The sequence below is a fragment of the Spermophilus citellus genome, assembly GCF_964194105.1.
Source record: "Spermophilus citellus genome assembly, chromosome: 3".
Taxonomy (NCBI): domain Eukaryota; kingdom Metazoa; phylum Chordata; class Mammalia; order Rodentia; family Sciuridae; genus Spermophilus; species Spermophilus citellus.
The window spans coordinates 74,287,076-74,306,985 of NC_138184.1; the positions used below are offsets into that span (position 1 = coordinate 74,287,076).

The 19,910-nt window shown below is 36.6% G+C and overlaps 1 protein-coding gene across 1 annotated transcript; it reads right to left on the reverse strand.

Annotated features, from left to right (window-relative positions):
- Positions 1-357: 357 nt before the first annotated feature.
- On the reverse strand, positions 358-19,328 carry LOC308643359 (uncharacterized protein; the record flags this gene model as incomplete). Its single annotated transcript, XM_081283244.1, has 12 exons — positions 358-404; positions 2,158-2,290; positions 3,194-3,256; positions 3,529-3,550; positions 4,238-4,281; positions 6,062-6,086; positions 6,544-6,611; positions 12,063-12,164; positions 14,749-14,773; positions 15,638-15,687; positions 17,166-17,258; positions 19,301-19,328. The coding sequence occupies 11 exons, from the start codon at positions 19,326-19,328 to the stop codon at positions 2,268-2,270; spliced, it is 543 nt and encodes a 180-aa protein (XP_081139370.1). The 3' UTR covers positions 358-404; positions 2,158-2,267.
- Positions 19,329-19,910: the final 582 nt, after the last annotated feature.

The window sequence follows — 19,910 nt, forward strand, 5'->3', positions numbered from 1 at the left end:
TTTTTTTTAAAAACACAAGAACATGGTTTTGTTCAACCATTAAAAGTTCAATGTTTCCATATTTCAAAATACCTATAGTGTTTTACTCTTGAAACACTGTTTCAGGTAATTGGCTCTCAGGGCAATTTGCATTCCCTCTAGGGATTCCTCAATAAAGAGCCAAGGCGACATTCTTGCCTCACTCTTTGATTCTCCCAAGGAGTCTACCTTCAGGCTTTTCTTTTCTTCTTTTCCACCTGCTGCCTGGACCTGTCCAGGCTGTACTGCAGGGGAAAGAAGAATAGTGAAAGCTTTGACCTCAGCCTCATCAGAGCAGTGTGAAAGTAATGGAGTTCTTGCTTGGCTCCATCTTTGTCTTCCCCTTTGCTCTGTTCATCCATTCTGGACGACTTTGTTCCCATTGCCTACAAAAGAAACCATAAAGCATATTTCATTCATCCTTCATTCTTGCTTATTTTTTTTCTAATGGAAATTATCTCTAATTTTATTTTTACTCTGAGCTTCTATTCTTCATACTCAAGTCAGGTACATTTTATTTTTAAATTTTGCTACTGTGTCATAAATCATACTTGAGAGAATTTTATGAAATAAACAGTTAAAACTCCAACAAATAGTAAAAATAACAAAAAAGACTTTTACTTTACCATATTAACTTATCCAAACAAACTGGTGTAATGGGCTTTCCTCAGGGGTTGCTTATTTCCTCATCTGTCGTTGCTGAGCTATGTGCCAGGTAAAGGGCAATTTTTGTTGTGATAAAACTGACTGCTCTTTTCTCAATCTAGCTTGAGAAAAGTTGTTGTTACTTAATTTGAAGTTGAAATAGTTTCTGTGCGCAGTGAATGCGAAAACATGCTAATATGTATATTTTCCTATTATGATAGACCTGCAGTGTGAAACAATTGGTTAAAAACTTAGAAGACTCATGAAGTCCAGGAAGAATTACATTTTCACCTTTACCTGCACAATATCCAGTGTCTTAGGTGAATACTAAAAACAAAATTTACCAGGATGACCATAAAAAGTCCTCAATTCTCTGAAACAGAGATATGGTAGTAGTTCAGCAAAGGGGGGGAACAAGCATTTGTACAGCAGACTATGACTGAATTATACCATTAAATCTTTAAAAGCATTTACTTTACAACCCTTTGACAACTTCATATGTCAAACTATGAAAAGTTTTAGCACAATGCTAACAGAGTTATCTATTTGAAAATTATGAAGTGGAAAAATGAGAAAATGCCACCCCATCATTTTTGCTTGTTCCTTTCCATCCCACTGCCCTCGGGGCTCCCTGGTTTGACATAACTGTCTACACAGCCTCTTGGCCTGAATCATATCTACATTCCTAACAAAATTTTTAGTGGCAAAATTTATAGTTATGAGTAGATGACTTAATCCAATACCACTTTTCATTCAAGATATATGGAAACCTCTAGAGATAATGCACTATAGTTAAAAAATAGGGTGGAAAATTTTGACCCTATCAAAACACTAAGACTGTTATGAAAATGTCATCCTGGTTGGAGAGTGTAAAGAGAACAAGAAATAAGAGACATTTCACTGCCATTTGTAATGATGGAAAAAACAACCTTTAAAAAAACCAGATATTAATGACCCCAAGTTTATATCTGAAATATATGAAGTTGAATTAAATATCCCCCATTGTCCTTCCCTCAAATCTAGAACACTATTTTTTTCTTTATTCAAATTGGTTACAAATGACAGTAGAATGCATTGACACATCATATGTAAATGGAGCATAACTTCTCAACCTGCTGGTTGTACATGATGTATAATTGCACCAGTCATGTAATCATATATGAATACAGGGTATTAATACCTGATTCACTGTACTATCCCTTCCATCCCTATACCCCCTCCTTCCCCTCCCTACACTCCCCTGCCTAAAGTAGGACAGTATTATTTCTTGGGTGTGTGTTGGGGTGGGTAGGGGGTAAGACAGGATCTTACTAAGTTGCTGAGTGTGGCATTGAACTTGTGATCTTCCTGCCTCAGCTGCCTGAATCATTGAGATTAGAGGTGTGCATCACCAAACCAGGCTGTTTCCCTAGACCCATGTCACCAAGGCTCCAGTTCATGCCTATATCTGCTTCTTTGTGGGTTCAATTCAGAAAGAAACCAAGATTCACTTACCCTCCAACTAATAGAGGTCTCTCTAGTGCCCGTTCCCGGACATGACTGAGGGTGCTCGGGCTGAGGCGTGGAGCTCTGGAGCAAGATGACTGGGAGACTGGTGATACTGGTCAACGGGCCAGTGATGATGGTCCTCCAAAGAAAAAAAGTGTCATCTGTCACACTGGTCAACTTCTGTGCCTATCTACACATTATAACATGGAGTTTCCTGAACATTTAATGGTGATCTGAGAATAATCCAGTCTAAACTAGAATTCCTCAATACAAAGACAGAAATCATACTCTAAAGACTGATTTTGGAAGAGAGTAAAGAGTACATAATGATTTCTTTAAGGAGAAATTCTTGGTCTTCTGAAAAATCAGGGACCTGAGGAGGAAAAACATCATCCCAGAGTTTGTGTTTAGGTGAGAAGCTGAGGCTGGAAATGTGCTCCAGGTCATGCTTCTTGCCCTTCTTCCCAGGACAATGAAGGTTTTTGCAATGATCCCAGACCAAATATTCCTTATGTTATTCACCCCTTGGGAGTGCCCTTCACACAAGAAATAAACAGTAAGGAGAGAACACGAAGGCACTACTGAGTTCTCAAAGTTCAGAAGGAAAAAAATCCTATTCCTTCTACATCTATATCCCACAGTAGTTTTAAGGATGTGCCTCTGAGAGAACTGGGTCCCACAAGATTCCCTCCATTAATATTCAAAACTCAAACAGTCCTCTCAAAACTCACAACCTCTCCACAATCCCCAAGGAGTGCACTAATAATCACAACTCAAAGCTTTGCTGTTTAGAAGTGCCAGAGGCAAGAAAGAGCATGTGTTCTGGAAAGATCTTTAAATATCAGCAAGAAATGAAGTACATTTAAAACTCACAGACACAGCACTTGTTACCATGAAGCCATTAATCAAAAGAACAAGACTCACTTTCAAACATATTTTCTTTTTTCTCCCTTCTTGCCTCAGCCTCCTCGGCAGAAGGTATAACCTGACTATTCCTAAGACACTCTTCCATTTCAACCTACCTGGAATGTGGTTTACCTACCTGCACCATAGTCCTCCCAGTCACTGCTAATGCTTTCAATCTCCCATTCCTCGGCAGAGGCAACTGGAGGAAAGTTGACATAAAGAGTGACTTGCCTGTTCCTCCCTGTATCAGGTGAAGCCACTTTGGCTCACACAAGATTTATCTAGTCTTCCCTGTGGCTCACAGGGTTCCCCAGGAGCCTCCATGGTCACAGCTCCCTATTCATGAAAATCATTTTGTCTCGCTGAACCCCCCCCCATCCTCCCTTCCTAGCAGAAACCCAGAATCAAGATTCTCTAGACTAAAATCAGTCAGGTATTTTCTCAGCAACAGAGTGATTTCAGAATACATACCTTTGTTGGTAATAGGAGAAATCTGCAATTAGAGAAAAGAAAACACTATAAGGATCAGACAATGCTGTACTTTTTGGGAGACAGTGCAGAGGGGAAACTGGGAATTGAACCCAGGGGGCACTTCACCACTGAGCCACATCCCTAGCCCTTTTTTATATTTTATTTAGAGATGGTCTTACTTAGTTGTTTAGGGCCTCACTAAGTTGCTAAGGCTGGTTTTGAACTCTCAATCCTCCTGCCTCAGCCTCCCAGCCCTTGGGATTACAAACATGCACCACCACGTTTGGCACCATGTGGTACTCTTTATACAGATCAGTTTTACTCTTTATGACTTAAAAAAAAAAGATAAGGAATATAGTGTAGCGAAAGTTCATAGACCCCAAAAACTATGGTAGAGGATACCAAGAAAGAGCCCTTCTTGCAGAGCATACCTTTCAAGTCCATTTAGATTTTGTATTCACAGTCCTCAATCCAAGGAGTAAAACTAGTGCATAGGGAAAAGCTTCTACTATACATTTTATAAAAAAAAAAAAAGATGCAGTTTGTAACTCGGGGGTCAAGTGTCAGTTGGTTGTAGATTCCCATTCAACTCTACCCAACCAATGACATTATGTTTTTTCAGCGATAAGGTACATGGTAAGATTCTGGTATCTAAATTTGATTGAAAATAGAACTACATTTCTATATGAGACACAAAATGTGGTCTTACATTTTGCAGTGAGGGCATCTCATCCAGGTCATCTTCAGAGAAATCTAGGATGAAACAGAGTAATTGCTAGTGTGTTTGGTTATTGGTGATTATGGATCACTTGGGGAGCTTTCTTGGTATAGACACAGGGGTGGAGTGTAGGGATGTTCATGGATAACAAGCATCTGGGTGGAAGGAGGTTGGGAAAAAACAGGAACAGGAAACAAATGAGACACAGAGGCTTGGCCTTGTAGCAAAAGGCATCATAAATAGCCCAAATAATCTAAAACAGTACTAAAATGCACAGCGTGAATCATTGTAAGGATCCCTTCATTCCACCCACATTTTGTAGGGATTTTTTATTTGTTTGATTTTGGTACATTAATGTTATATAAAACTGTGGAGTTCATTTTAGCACAATCATAAATGCATATAACATATTGTGCTCACGTAAAATTTCCTCCAATCCTTTCCCTTTCCATCCCCCTCCTCCCTCCTCCTGATCCTCATCCTCTCATTTCCAGGTTTGCTTTTCAAATTTCAAATTTATTTCCTAAATTTGTGTATTATAATTATACATAAAAGAAGAATTCATTTTCATGGATGCATACATGCACCTAGCATGATTTAATCTATTTTGTTCTGTTTCCTTTTACCACCCTACTTTCCTTCCCCCCAATTCCCTTCCTCAACTTCATAGTTCTCCTTTTTTATTTTCACAAGAACCCCCCTTTTTATTCCTATTTCTCTGCTGTTTCTGCATATGAGAAAAAATTTTTGAAGCTTGACTGAGTCTGGCTTAAATCATTTAGTATGATTTTCTCAAGTTCCTATGATTACCAGAAAATGACATAATTTCATTCTTCTTTATGGCTGAGTAAAATTTTATGGCATATATGTACCACATTATCTTTATCCATTCACCTGTTAATGAGTCCCTATGCTGCTTCCGTTACTTGGCTATTATGGATAGTGTGCTCATAACATTGGTATGCATGTCTCACTCTATTATGCTGACTTTAGGTTTTCTGTGTAAATACCCAGGATTGGGATAACAAAGTCATAAGGTGTTTCCATCCCTAGTCTTTGTAGAAATCTCCTTACTGCTTTCTGAGTGGGTTGTACTAATTGGCAGTCCCACCAACAATGCATAAATATACCTTTTCTCCTACATTCTCAACAGAAATTATTGTTATTTGTTCTTGATAATTGCCATTCATTTTAACTGAAATGAGATGAAATCTCATTGTAATTTTGATTTGCATTTCCCTGATTATTAATGGTATTAAACCTTTTTTCATATATTTGTTGTCTATTTGTATTTCTTGTATTGAGAAATGTTTATTTAAAACTTCTGCATATTTGTTGGTTAGTTTGGTTTTTGATATTAAGGTTTTGTTTTAGTTGTTTATATGTTCTGGAAATTAATCCCATAGTATATGAGTAACTTCCATGAGGCTTGAGTTCATATACATAAAGGGTGTGCAATGTTTGTGTTCATGAGGAGTTGAAAGGAGTTTAGGAAGTTGAAAGGAGCAACTAACTGTACTCTCTTAGTGGGAAATAATACATGGAGTCAAAGATATTCACAATCACACGTCACAGAACCACAGTAGGCACCCCAATCATCAAAGACACAACCTCACATAAATCTAAGGTGAACACCATTCTCCAAGAGGTAGAGAAACCTGGCTTTAGGTTTTTTCTCAAGTTTTTCTTTGACTATCCTCTTTTCCTCCAGAAACCCGGAATTAGGGTGACTCTTCAAAGAGAAGCTGGTAAGGATATCACACGTGTCTTCAAAGCAAGATTGTTTTCCTCGCCAAGAAATTTCAGAATACTTACTATCATCAAGTTGTTTTGAGAACTCCTGCAATTACAGAAATGAAAGCATTGTGAGCACTATGTCATGCTGTGAGCATATAGTTTTTATTCTCTTAATATTGAAAGCACTTGAGAAAAACTGGAAAAAGTCAAGGGTTCCCCAAAACAGCAATAAGGGTATACCTTTGGAAGGCACACGAGTTTTTCCCCACAGGTTGTACCTCAAATCTGTTTGTCCTCAATTATAAAATGCTTAATCCAAAAAAGAGACATTTCTTGCAAGGAAAAGCACACCTAGCACAAAATTTATAAACTGATGCTGTGATTTGCAAATGTGCTTTTGCAACCAATATCTGTCAAGAAGGGTCTATTTTTCCACCACTTCAGAAAACAGAATCTAATAAGGATAATGTTAATTTTCCTGTTTTAACAGCTGTATTTAACTGAAAAACAGGAAATTCAGAAAGCAATATTTATATTAAAATCCATTAAGTTCATCTTACCTCAGTAAGGTTTGATTCCTTGTCTTCCTCCCTTGTAGGCAACTCTTGCTCTAGCTCTTCCTGAATATCTAGAAGGACAGAGTGTCACTATCAGTCACTGGTGGTGTTGCTGATGACTTACTCAAGACACCTCTGCTAAGACTTAGAGGGAAAGGGAGAATTGCAACGTTGGGCTGCAAAAAGCACAGATTGAATTATTGCAGGAGCATCCTGCTCGGAGGAAGTAGACAATGAGGAGAAGGAAAGGCATGAGAAATTGAACTCATGAGTTTCTGCTGAGGGGAAGTCAAGAGAAAAGAGTTAATCTTCAATGGTAGTAGAATACCATCATTCATAGTGCTTGTTTTGAATCTCAGATAAATACTGTTTTAAAATACATGAAACAATTGAAGCTATGATTACTGCTGAAGGCCACGTAATAAAACTCTTGAGGATAAATTCTCATGGATTACAATCCAATGGTGTTCAAAAGAGTATGAAGAAAAAAGAAGAAGGTGGACTACAGGAAATCAGTGTTTCTTGTAGCTCAGTGACCCGGGATTCAAGCAGCAGGAATGCTGCTTCTCTGCGAGACAAGAGAGAGAAGGACTTCACTAAAACTCAATATTTGGCAGCCAGATTGTCTTAGACTGAAATTTTGGGTACATTAAACAAGAAAAAGGGACAAAATTAGAGTTAAGCTGCTTTCAGGAACATCAGAATTACATCACTAGGTTGGAAAAAGTTGAGAAGTACTATGGTCAGTTTTAGAGTAGAAAATTCTATGATCGGAGAGGCAGGCTACTAATAGCCCAATTCTGTCATTCTTTCACTCTTTTATATTTCTATGTTTTCTGCTCCCCCCTCATAAACATCACATCCTATGTTGCTTTTGCATTTCTCCAGTTAACCTTTTGAAATTGCAAACCCTTTTCTACCCTCCTATCTCTTCTTTCCTCCTAATTAACTCTGTTCTTAACTTCTCTTATAATATATAGACTAATTGGTTTGTATAACACCAGACCCCACCACTAATGCTATAGTAATAATTAATACAGTGAGAGTCATAGGTAACACCTCTTGCTTGATTTTATGCCAGACCTAACACATGAATACTTACTGGTTTTACTTACAGCAACTGCAGATCCTACCATTTCTGCTTATTATGCCAATTAATATTGTATATGCCATAATAGAAACCAAGTACTTAGTTTAATGCTATATATTGTGTGTATAGGTTGTTGTTATTATTTGGCTACCCCAAGTTTGTGAAGTACTGGAAACCCACAAGAATACTACAAATCAATAGGGTATAAACTCTGCTGCTTCAGATCCATTCAGATAGATGGGAGACAAACAAACAGTATGAAAAAGCAAGGGAACAAACTTTCTCAAAGAACCCATAAAATGCCTAAACAACAAGCTCAATTGACACCACATTAGAGGAAACATCAGAGAAGGCATTTAGAAAATTCATAGTTAAACTGATTTATGAGGTAAAAGATGATGTAAGGAGTGAAAGCAGAGAGAAAATACAAAAAGCAAAAGATCACTTCAATAAGGAGGATAAAGATTCTGAAAAGAACAAATTTGAAGTACTCAAAATGAAGGAATCAATAATCCAAATTAAAAATTCATTGGAAAGCATTACCAGTAGACTATACCACTTGGAAGACAGATCTTCAGGCCTCAAAGACAAAGTATATAATCTTGAAAATAAAGCTCAGCATAGAAAAAAGATGATAAGAGATCATGAACAGAATATTCAAGAAATCTGAGATAACATTAAAAGGCCAAATTGAAGATTCATTGGTATAGATGAAGGCTCTGAAGTACAAATTAAAGGAATGCATAAACCTTTCAGTGAAATAATTCAGAAAATTTTCTAAATATTAAGAATAAAATGGAAACTCAAATACGGAAGATGAACAGGTCACCAAATACACAAAATTACAACAGATCCACTATAAGACATATTATTGTGAAAATGCCTAACATACAGAACAAGGATAAAATTTTAAAATCTACTAGTGAAAAATGACTGGTCTCATTTAGAGGTAAACCAATCTGGCTCTCAACTGATTTCTCAACCCAGATTTCAAAGCTAGGAGGTCTCAGAATAATACATACAAAGCTCTGAAAGAAAGTGGATGCCATCCAAGAATACTGTACTCAGCAAAATTAAGATTCAGAAGTGAAGTTGAAATAAAAACCTTTTGTGACAAATTAAAGTTAAAGCAATTCACAACTAGAAAGCCTGCACTACAAAACATACTCAGTAAAACCTTTCATGAAGAAGAAATGAAAAATAAAATAAAAAACCAGCAGAGGGAATTACCATAGAAAAACTGTCAATTGAAGGAGAATCAAATTCAATTTAAACACTAGAAATAAATCAAAATTACATGAAATAAAAGTCATCTCTCAATAATAACATTGAAGTAAATGGTCTAAACACTTCAATCAAAAGACAGGTTGGTAGACTGCATTAAAAAACAATATCCAACAATATGCTATGTCCAAAAGACTCACCTCATAGGGATATATATATGCATAGACCAAAGGTGAAAGGACAGGAAAAAAACACACCATTTACACGGATCTTGTGAACAAGCAGTAGTTTCTATTCTCATGTCAGATAAAGTGGACTTTGAGCCAAAAATTAATCAGAAGAGACAAAGAATGTCATTTCATACTGCTTAAGAGAATCATACAACAAGAAGAAACAATGATCATAAATATTTATGCCCCAAACAAGGGCACATCTATGTACATCAAACAAATCCTTCTCAATTTCAAGAATCAAAGAGACCACAACACATAATACTGGGTGATTTTTAACAAGACTCTCTCACCACTGGACAGATCCTCCAAACAATAACTAAATAAAGAAGCTATAGAACTAAAAAATACAATTAATAATTTAGACTTAACAGACTATAATTATAGACTATTTCATCCATCAATGACTGAATATACGTTCTTCTCAGCAGCACATGGATCCTTCTCCAAAATAGACCCTATCTTAGTCCACCAAAATAAACATGAAGACCATTGGAATAGAATAGAAGACACAGAGACAAACCACATAAAGATAGTTATCTCATACTTGACAAAGGTGGAAAAAATATACATTAAAAAAAGATAGCCTCTTCAAAAAATGGTCCTGGCAAAACTGGAAATCCATATACAATAGAATGAAATTTAACCCCTATCTCTCATCCTATACAAATCTGACCTCAAAATGGATCAAAGACCTAGAAGAAAAATTTAAAATTAGACCAGAAACTCTGCAAATACTAGAAGAAAATGTAGGCCCAACACTCCAACATATCTGCTTGGGAACCAACTTCCTCAATAAGACTCTTAAAACACAAGAAATAAAATCAAAAAGTAATAAATGGGATGGCATCAAATTTAAAAACTTCTTACATTAAAGGAAATAATCAAGAGTGTGAAGAGAGAACCTATAGAATGGGAGAAATCTTGACACCTGCTCTTCAGACAGAGCGTTAATATCCAGGATATACAATGAACTCAAAATCTTAACAAAAATACAAATAATTCAATCAGTAAATGGGCAAAGGAACTGAACAGACACTTCACAGAAGAGGAAATATAGTCAACAATTGTATGATAAAAATGTTCAATATCACTATCAATTAGAGAAATGCAAATTAAAACTAAATTGAGATTCCATCTCACTCTAGTCAGAATGGCAATCCAGAAAATTTAAACATCAATATACTAATTTAAACAATTTTGATGCTGCTCTACATTCAGTCTCCAGAAATTCATTAAAATCACCATGGAAATGTTTGCAGGAGGTACTTGCTCCAGTGACTTCTGCTTCAGTTAAGCTGACTTAAACTGTGAGAAACATCTACTCAAGTCCTTTTCCATATTCCATTTAGTTGCTTTAATTTTCTTGAGTTGTAGTGGTTCTTTATATATTAATCCCCCATAATGCATGATTTGAAAATTTTTGCTATCATTTTATAGATTTGTTCCCTTTCTTGAATATGTTATTTATGCTGAAAATGTCTTTTAATTTTAATGAAAGCCAATTTACCTGTTATTCTTTTTTTTTTTTTTTTTGCTCTTACTTTTGATGCCTTATTAAATAATCCAAGGTCAGAAAAAAAAAGAATACAAGTAACAACAAATGTTGGCTAGTATGTGGGGAAAAGGTATACTCATACATTGTTGGTGGGACTGCAAATTGGTGCAACCACTCTGAAAGCAGTATAGAGATTCAGCAAAAAACTAAGGATGGAACCACCATTTGACCTAGTTGTCCCACTCCTTTGTATATATCCAAATAATTTTTAAAAATCATCATACTACAGTGACACAGCCACATCAATATTTATAGCAACACAATGCACAATACCTAAGCTATGGAGTCAACAACCAAGGGGCCCTTCAACAAATGAATGGACCAAAAAAAATGGCATATATATACACAATGGAATGTTAGTCATAATAAATGGGATGGCATCAAATTAAAGAATGACTTTATGGCATGTGCCAGTGCATGGATGGATCTGGAGAGTATCATGTTAAGTAAAATAAGCCACTTCCAAAAAAAAAAAAAACCAAAGGTCGAATGTTTTCTCTGATATGTGGGAGCTAACTCACAATAAAGGAAGCAGGGGAAACCTGAAATTTAGTGGATCAGACAGGGGATGAAGGAAGGGGAGTGCGATGGGGAGAGGAAAGACAGTGGAATGAATCTGTACATAATTTTCCTATGTACATAAATGAACATACCACAGTGAATGTCACCATTGTGTACATCCACAAGAAATTAACTTAAAAAACTATGAGTAAATGGTAGAAAGATCAAAAAAACTATGGGTAAATTGTAGAAAGATCGATTGGGTGAAGAGTGTCAGGGATGAGGGGAGGGAAGGGGTAGAAGAGGTACTGTGGACTGAATAAGAACAAGATATAGTCCATGCTTTTTTATGTCAAAATGGATTCTACTATCATGTATAATAAAAAGAACCAATTTTAAAAAGAAGATAAATGAGTGAAAACAATTAGCATACAAATAATCTAGTAACTTTTGTTAATGAGCAAATGTATCAAAAATTAATGAAAGATGCTATTAATGGGGACAATGATGTGGCACTTGTATGAGAAGAGGTATGCTTGGGAACTTTATGTATTAATTTAGTCAATATTTTTATAAAACTCAAATCTCTTCTATATTAAAGAAGTATAATAATTTCAAATAAATAATCTGGTATAATATTTTCATGGGGAAAATCTCATTTGCTAAATTTCAAGGGTTTGGTGCCATCTAGATACTAGCTAAACATACTGTCTGTATTTCTATGATAACTCTGCTTGATATCTAAATGCATTTTTAAATTTTGTAATTGGGACACTGCTGATTGACTCCATAAATTAAAATGTTCACGTATTAAGAAAATACTGTTGAACCTCTTCAGAGTTTTCTCTTACATAAGGGACAACGAATAATTTACAGCTATTATTCCTGATTCAACCTAATTGTTGAATTTCCACCATACCTTCAGCTGAGTCAAGTTCTTGTTCTATATCCTGGGAAGAAAGAACCGTGTCTGCCTCAGGCTGGATGCAATTCTTCCTCAAGCGCTTCATCGCAGAACGTACTGAGAAATGCATTCATAATACGGAAAGAGATATATGAGCATCAGAGCACAAAATTACTAACAACCCATTCTGCATTTAAACTTTTGATTCCTTAATTTACTGGCTTTCAAACAGAGCCACCTGAGTCAGACAGGAGCTTCCAGAAGACCATGGAGTTCAATGTGCACTTAACACACATACCATATGGATTGTGAGGGCAATGTCTTTATGTACTTACAACAATATAAAACCTCAGAAAAGTAAAGTGACTGAGAGTTTGAGGGCTGGTGCCTGATAACCTATGCCCACATGGACCTTGCAGAAGATCATGAAATCCCTGTTCTCAGTTCTTTGTTCTATGGATGAAATTTTCCATATGGCCTGCATATATGCATTATAAGACTAAAAATAACTGAGTGAAGGTAAAACCTCAAGAAAAAGGACCCATACTTCAGAAGTACTTTATAATGTTCATTGAATGCCAGAAGGAATGAGGTGGATGGCAGAGGTTGAGGCCAGAGAAGGTGTATGGGTGGATATTTACTCTTCATTCTTTATGAACACATGAAGGTTAAGTGATATCATCTCCAGAGGGATGGGAAGATCAGGTGCTGAATATCCAATTTTTAATTTGAAGGTATTAATATTTATAGATGTTAAGTTATTTGCAGAATCATAACACTGTTGAAAGATGAATCTGGGACAACAAATACATCTGGTTCCCTGGAAACAGAAATTCCCAAACAACTGAGACCTCTAAATCATGCCCTGTGTTCTAAGAACTCTGCTCACTCTCTGGAATCTTCACACTTCAAGGTTTTGTGAGAGGACAAAATTGATTCTGAGATGCTTGAGGTAAGAGCAGATTCCAAATCACAAGCAACTTCTTTTCCTCTTTCACTCTCTGATTCAATGTATTGAGAGTTTCCTCCTAAGAAAGTCCTCCAAGGTACTGTAGGCATTGCAACTGTGTGACCTTCACCACTGTCTTCACGCTGTCAGCTGCCTCTCTCCCTAAGTCCTTCTAATGACCTGGTGTCTTCACTGAGACCAGTCTCTGCTGATCTTTTGACACGATTCAATCCACACTATTCCAAATCCACTGTCATGTGATGGTTCTGCAAAGCATAAGTCTCCCTTCGACTGACAAATCCTTGGGGAGATGTCATGTGAACTATCTGGAAATACAGCCATTTTCACTGGAGTTTTGAATGGTTAATAACTGTCTGTAACCACCACTTTCTTAGTGATCACTGATCTCATATCAAGTTATTTGTGCAGCCTGGACTAAGTCTGGCTAAGGAAAGGCAGTGTCCACAGTAGTACTGAGAAGGTACTGTGTACCTTCTCTGCTCATCCCTTCCTTGAGAGTACAGTTTCTATTCCATGAACATCTCTCTTCCAGCCACAGACACTGCAGAGGTAGTTAACACAGATCTATCACCTTTTAAGAAAACCCCTCCATAGCTAAAAAACCTGACCATTATGGACATTTTAGAAATACTGACACCTGGCTATACTTTTCTTTAATATATGTATAAATTCATCTAGTGTACTGGCTCCCTATGCTTGCACTTACCAACCAATATGGAGATACTCTACTGATGAGAGGGAAGCACTCTCTGAGCACAGAATCTCTAATGCACTTTTCAAAAGCTGGTGTAACAAGAATGATGAAACCTGGCTAATAAACAAGTGATAATTTGAGTTCTTATTAGACGCTATTCCTAGATAGCTCTTTGGGCTCATGATGGTAACGCTGTCCAGTACACTAAAACATTTCACCAGTTCTTACTAGAACTTGAGTAATGCTTTTAGGAGCGACCCAACTATGGCATATATTCAACACATTGCCCTACATCATGACTACCATCTTCAGATTCTATGATCTGACCAGAAAAGTGTGACCTTTTTCTCTCTTTTCACACTGGTGCTTATGCCAGTGTCTGCAGACAGATACATAGATGCTATCTTGAGATTGTGACCATTGAGGCAATCACCTGATGGATTATTTACAATCCTCTAGCATAAATGAGTAGTGATCCTTGACAGAGGGATAATTTGAGGTTCTAGTCTAAAGCACCATCTTTGAAATACTGTCACCCGGCCATAGTGACAGTATGTCTGAGTATACATCTTGCCTCTTCCACTTAGTAGCTAGTGAGCTTAATCATTTATCTCTGTTCCTTGGTGTATTCATCTGTAGAGGGGTACAGTGAATAAATCAAATCTTCCACACAGAACTGTAATGAGGTTTGAACTAGTTCACGGGGTAAAGTATGTACTCTTGATCTTTTAGTTGAGAAATTTGCCACTGGTGATTGTGTTGGGCAATTGGGGTGTTTGTCAAAGGGAAATACAGAGACAAATCTTGATGCACACAAACCCATGCCATCTAAAGGGAACAAAACTGATTCCAGGGACTCCAGACACATGGCTAGGGTGTTTGTTCATGGAAAGTTGCTTCCTTTTATGAAATTTCAAATTCTCATTCCTACCAGGTGGTTCAGATCACGGAAGTGCTCCTGACAAAAGCCAGTCAGTATTTGTACATTTCTGATCTGACTTATATCTTCGGACAGAGATTGATTACAGAATACATACCATTACTCCACTTTTTTGAGGCTGCCTGCATGAGAGAAAAGAAAATGCTCTGAGGCCCACATCATGATGAATTCTGTTTGCTTAAATCTTTGGTTCTACTAGGGAATCTAGATAAAGAAAGTACACTAAAAAGAGTGTACAGAAAAAGAGTGATAAAGTCAAAGGTCCTGAATTAGTCTGTTATGTACTGTTAGTCTGTTATATCACTTTTGTAGTTTAAAAAGAAGTTTTATTTATTTCTCAGTCTTGTTCATGTCAAGTCCAGTATCGGGCAGCCTAATTTAGTTGGCTCCATTGCAACATGGCAGATGACCCAAAAGGGAATCAGCCACTTAAAAAGGGGCCAGAGAGTGTAAGGTGGCTTTGCTTTAAAAAAAACTTTATTGTGATAACTAATTCATCTTTCAGGATTATCATTCATCCCTTTGGAAAGCGAGTCTGAATTGTTCTACCACCTCAACACCGTTACACCCTGTATATGAAGTTTGCATCACCTGAATCTTTGGGGAACCCACTCAAACCACATCTAAGCCTCAGAAGTCCTCACAATCAAGAGCAGAGGACACATGAAAAACAACAAACTTTTCATGGATGATATATCTATCAAGTCAACTTCTGAGTGAAAATTACAAAACTCTTAAACAAAAAGAAAGACTCGCTTCAGAAAGAAATTTCCCCTAGCATATAGTGTGCAATCTGACACTGCCAATTTTGTATGCCTTCCTGAATCATGGATTAGTTCTTAAGACTGCTTCTCCTCCTCTGCCCCCCTCCTCCTAAGTAAACCATTTTAACGAGTGTTACAAAGGACAATCTGATTTTAATTTTAAATAATTAAAGAAACCACAAAAGTAATGTTTCTGTCTCTGGTAAAGAAAGACTATCTTACTCGAATACATAAAGTCGTTTTCCTCTTGGGACGCTCATCCACTGGGAAGTCTAAAAGAACAGAGAGTAACTGTTAGGTCATTTGTGGTGCTGATCATTAACTACTTAGGGAATTTTAATTAATATGTACAAAGGACTAGACTCAATGGATATAATTGATTTCCTTGGTGGAAAAATGAAGACAAAGAGAGAGTAGCAGGAAGCGAATGAGAAATAGAGTCTTTGACTTTCCAGATAATGGCAACCTAAAACAATATGAAACAAATCATCCTCAAATGGATAAACATTAAAATTAATCTGATGATTAAACGACAGATTCCTACCACTGCTTCTGACCATATGGAAGCCCGGTACAATTGTCACTACTTTCTTGACATCTAGCAAGTCTACATTAACCCTAGAGGTTCACATAGGCTGATCTGCATTTATCCTTCATTACAGCATTCTCCCCTTGATAATCAGACGTATCTTATTAGAGAAATGGATTTTACATCATGTCCAAGATATAGCCATATTCGTTTATTTATCCTTTAAAGGAATACATTCTTAAAGAGTGGAAAATATTACCGAGTGACATTATTACATTTTAAAAATAACCACCAGAAATCATGCTTTTTACCTTCCAGACTTCCCTGTCTATGCCATGTGCTTGAGTACATTGTGTGAGGAGGATATTTTATTTCCACACCAGCCATCCAATAGCGCCATAAGGCTTAATGGGGATGTAGCCCCATGGAACACTAAGGCTCTCAAACCCAGCTCTGCAAGAGAGCGGCAAAAAGGGTAATACTCCAGGACAACCTGTTACTGTCCCCAGCTTTGGAGCCAGAGCTTCAGCACGTCTAAGGTTCACCCTTAATAATGGCACCAAATATCCCTAAAAGATCTCCCTACTTTTTATCAGCTTTACAAGTGGTGCTGAGGAGTGACCCAGAACTAATGGAGTTATGTCAAATAATAGGTTATGTCAAATAGTGTGTCCTAACTCAGACTCTGTTGACTGAAAGTACTGGGGCTTTCTATGTGCTTTCCACATAATGGCCATGATGAAACGCATAATATTACTGCATTAATACCTGCCATGTTGTATGTGACCTTGACATTACTGTATAATGTGGGATAATGTGTGGGATTTCTATAGGTCTGGATATTTCTAGACATTTATACACATGAATGTCTAGAAAGGACTTAAGTCCCTTGAATAGTAACTAATGATCTCACAGCTGAGTAGTGAGCACAGGTGAGTATTTTAAAGCATCCAAATTGGGAGCCACACCAAAACCTATTATTTCCAAAACAGGAGATCTAAGCCACTCTAACATATTGCCTTGCTATTAAGTATTGGGTGTAAAAAAAACAACTGCTCTCTTACAGATCTCTTAAAGATCTGTTTCATCCATTTTGACAATATTAGTAGCCATAATTAAAATGGACTGGACTTTTGTGGGTCGAAGCATTAAGCTGGTGGAAAGCATGGCAGGGCAGTCAGGCCTTTATATAACGTAATACAGAGATACCATTGGCCTTACCATCCATTCTGTCAGCCGCAGGAACATCATCTTGTTTCCCTTTGGCATCTTCAGCATTAAGCACTTCGCCTGGATCGTAGTGTTTAACAGACGCTTAATAGTGAAATGGTGTAGACACATTATTAGCATTATACTAACAAGAATGGACTCAAAATCAAACATACGTGTGTTCAAATCCAAGTTCCGCTTATTCAACGTATGCATTTGGTACAAAATCTCCCTGAATCAATGTTTTTGTCAGAAACACAGTTCCCCCATAATTCATATCTTGTATTGTTAGAATGATTAAAATTAAATTAGATATTTAAAGCATTAAGGATGGTGTCTTAGAATGCAATAAATATTGTCTCCTGTTTCTTCAATTTCTTTTCTGCATAACCTGTTGCTTGAAAGATTAAAAAATAATAAAAAAATGTTCCCATTAAATAGGGAAAAAAAAGAACTGGGAGCCACACAACTGGGTTCTCAGTTTGGTTCTTTTGCTTAGGAGAACATGGACTTGGGTATATTCACTTCTGTGTCTCCTCTTCTGCCCCCGAGAATGGAGATAGTTAATAAAGCAGGACATACATCTGAGATAAGGGTTGGATAATTTAATGGATGTAGTGTATTCAGTCTAAATTCTCAGAAGGTTAATTCTTGTGGAAATGTTCACAGCTTAACATGACTCAGACACTCATTAAAACGCTGGATTCCAAATTTGTAGGCCATTGTTCTTTCTGTAATATGTGCCTGCTTAGCTTGAAAGCAGACATTAAGATTTCACCCAGACTTAGGTTTTCAATAATCAAAGAGAATTTTTTTAATATGCTGCCCTTTTCTCCCTAAGTGAACCCTCTGTGTTCTGTTCCACAGAAAGGCAGCATTGTTCTCCATTATATTCTAGAATATTCCTGACCATTCTGTTCTTATCGGACACTAGACTAGGTGGAGCAGCAGCATTCATTAAAATGTTTATTATCTTGCTCAGTCCAATGGTACAAGCCTATAAATCCCAGAAACTCAAGAGGCTGAGGCAGGAGCATCAGAAATGAGGCTGGCCTCATCAAATTAATGAGATTCTGTCTAAAAATTTTAAAAATAAAATAAAAAGGGATGAAGGTGTATCTCAGTCATAGAGTAACTCTGTGTTAAATTCCCAGTACCAAAAAAAACCCTATCACCCTTACCCTGTGAAAAATAAAAATATCATTGTATATTATTTATTCCTATAAATACAAATGCCACTAAATTTAGATAGGGGTCAAGTCACAGGAGACTTATCATAATGTATAACAAGAGCATTAACATTCAACATATCTTTTGAAAGCTATAGCTGTATATGTAGATATAAACAATTAAGTCTATATAATTCATATTGGTCATCACATGTATCTACCTTATGTACTTCTGAGAGCAAATTACTATGTTTTACCCATTTACATTATTGTTTTACTTTTGTGTACTGAAATGCTGACTGCTCACCTGTGGGAAAGTTGCTGTATGCTGAGCTTTATAAAGTAAAAGGGCTGAGAAATTACCTATAATTAACATGTCTGGTATACTGGATAACCCACAAAACATAAAATTGAATATGTGTTCAGTTCACTGACACAAATCGGTGCTCATTCTCAGGATGTATTACCTAAATGGAAAGGACATATCTCCTATAAACTAAATAAAATAAACCTTTTGGGAAAAAGAAGACAGGGACTGAATGTTAAAAACAAAGACCTACCTCACAATGTGGGATCCCTCAAAACAACCCACCATTCAAATTCATTCTAAATTTCTGAAATTTATAACTGTGTGTGTATATGTATATATATATATATATATATATATATATATATATATATATATGAAACTCCAATTACACTGAGACCTGCATTACAAAAAATTTTTGTCATATTGACCTCAGAGAATGCCTGTATACCTAATTAGGGGGAACTTAATGGGTGCATATAATTGAGGAAATGTTTAAAAGCAAAGTGCTTTACATAAGAATCTAAACTATGACTTCAGGAATAAAATATAACAATGAAGAACTAATAAATATAGCATAACAGAAAGGAAACACATTTATATTAAATATTTTGAGAATAATTAAATAATCCATTTGAAGGGAGATCATTCAATGACTAATACTAACATACCTTTTCCGCAACAATTCAAGTTCCCCATAGCTGAGCACTATGGAAATGAAAGAAAGTAGTTTTCCACCTGTTATAAGTCTGAAAAACCTCAGCACAGATAGAATTTAGAACTGAGGAAAACAAACACATAATCACATAACCATGGAGACCTAGAGTCATAGAGTTTTCAGTGAATGCACAATCCAGACTATGAGGTCCAATAGCAGCTATACATACAAGCATGCTTATATTGTTGTAGGGGACAGATGAGGCAAGGCACCAAAAATAGAAGAAAACAGTTTTATTTGGCTGCAGCCAAGTTCTAAGGGCACAGCTTTCACTGTAATCAATTAATCCCCTGAGTCCCAAGTTCAGGTAGTTTCAGAACTTTGAAGTACACAGTCAGCAGAAGTTCAAATAAAAGCAGCTTTTTCTTTGACTGCTTTGGGCAAGTTAACCCTTCAAGGACCATCCCTGAGAAGGGGAGAGCTTCTCTTCCCCTTTCTTTCCTCCCCCTGCCAGCTATTACCATGAAGCCCAATTGGTAACTTCTCTTATCTTTGAAATGGAGACATCTTTGTGAAGCTACAGCTTAAGGCCAGGGGACTTGTTAAAGAATTTGTCTTTTTAT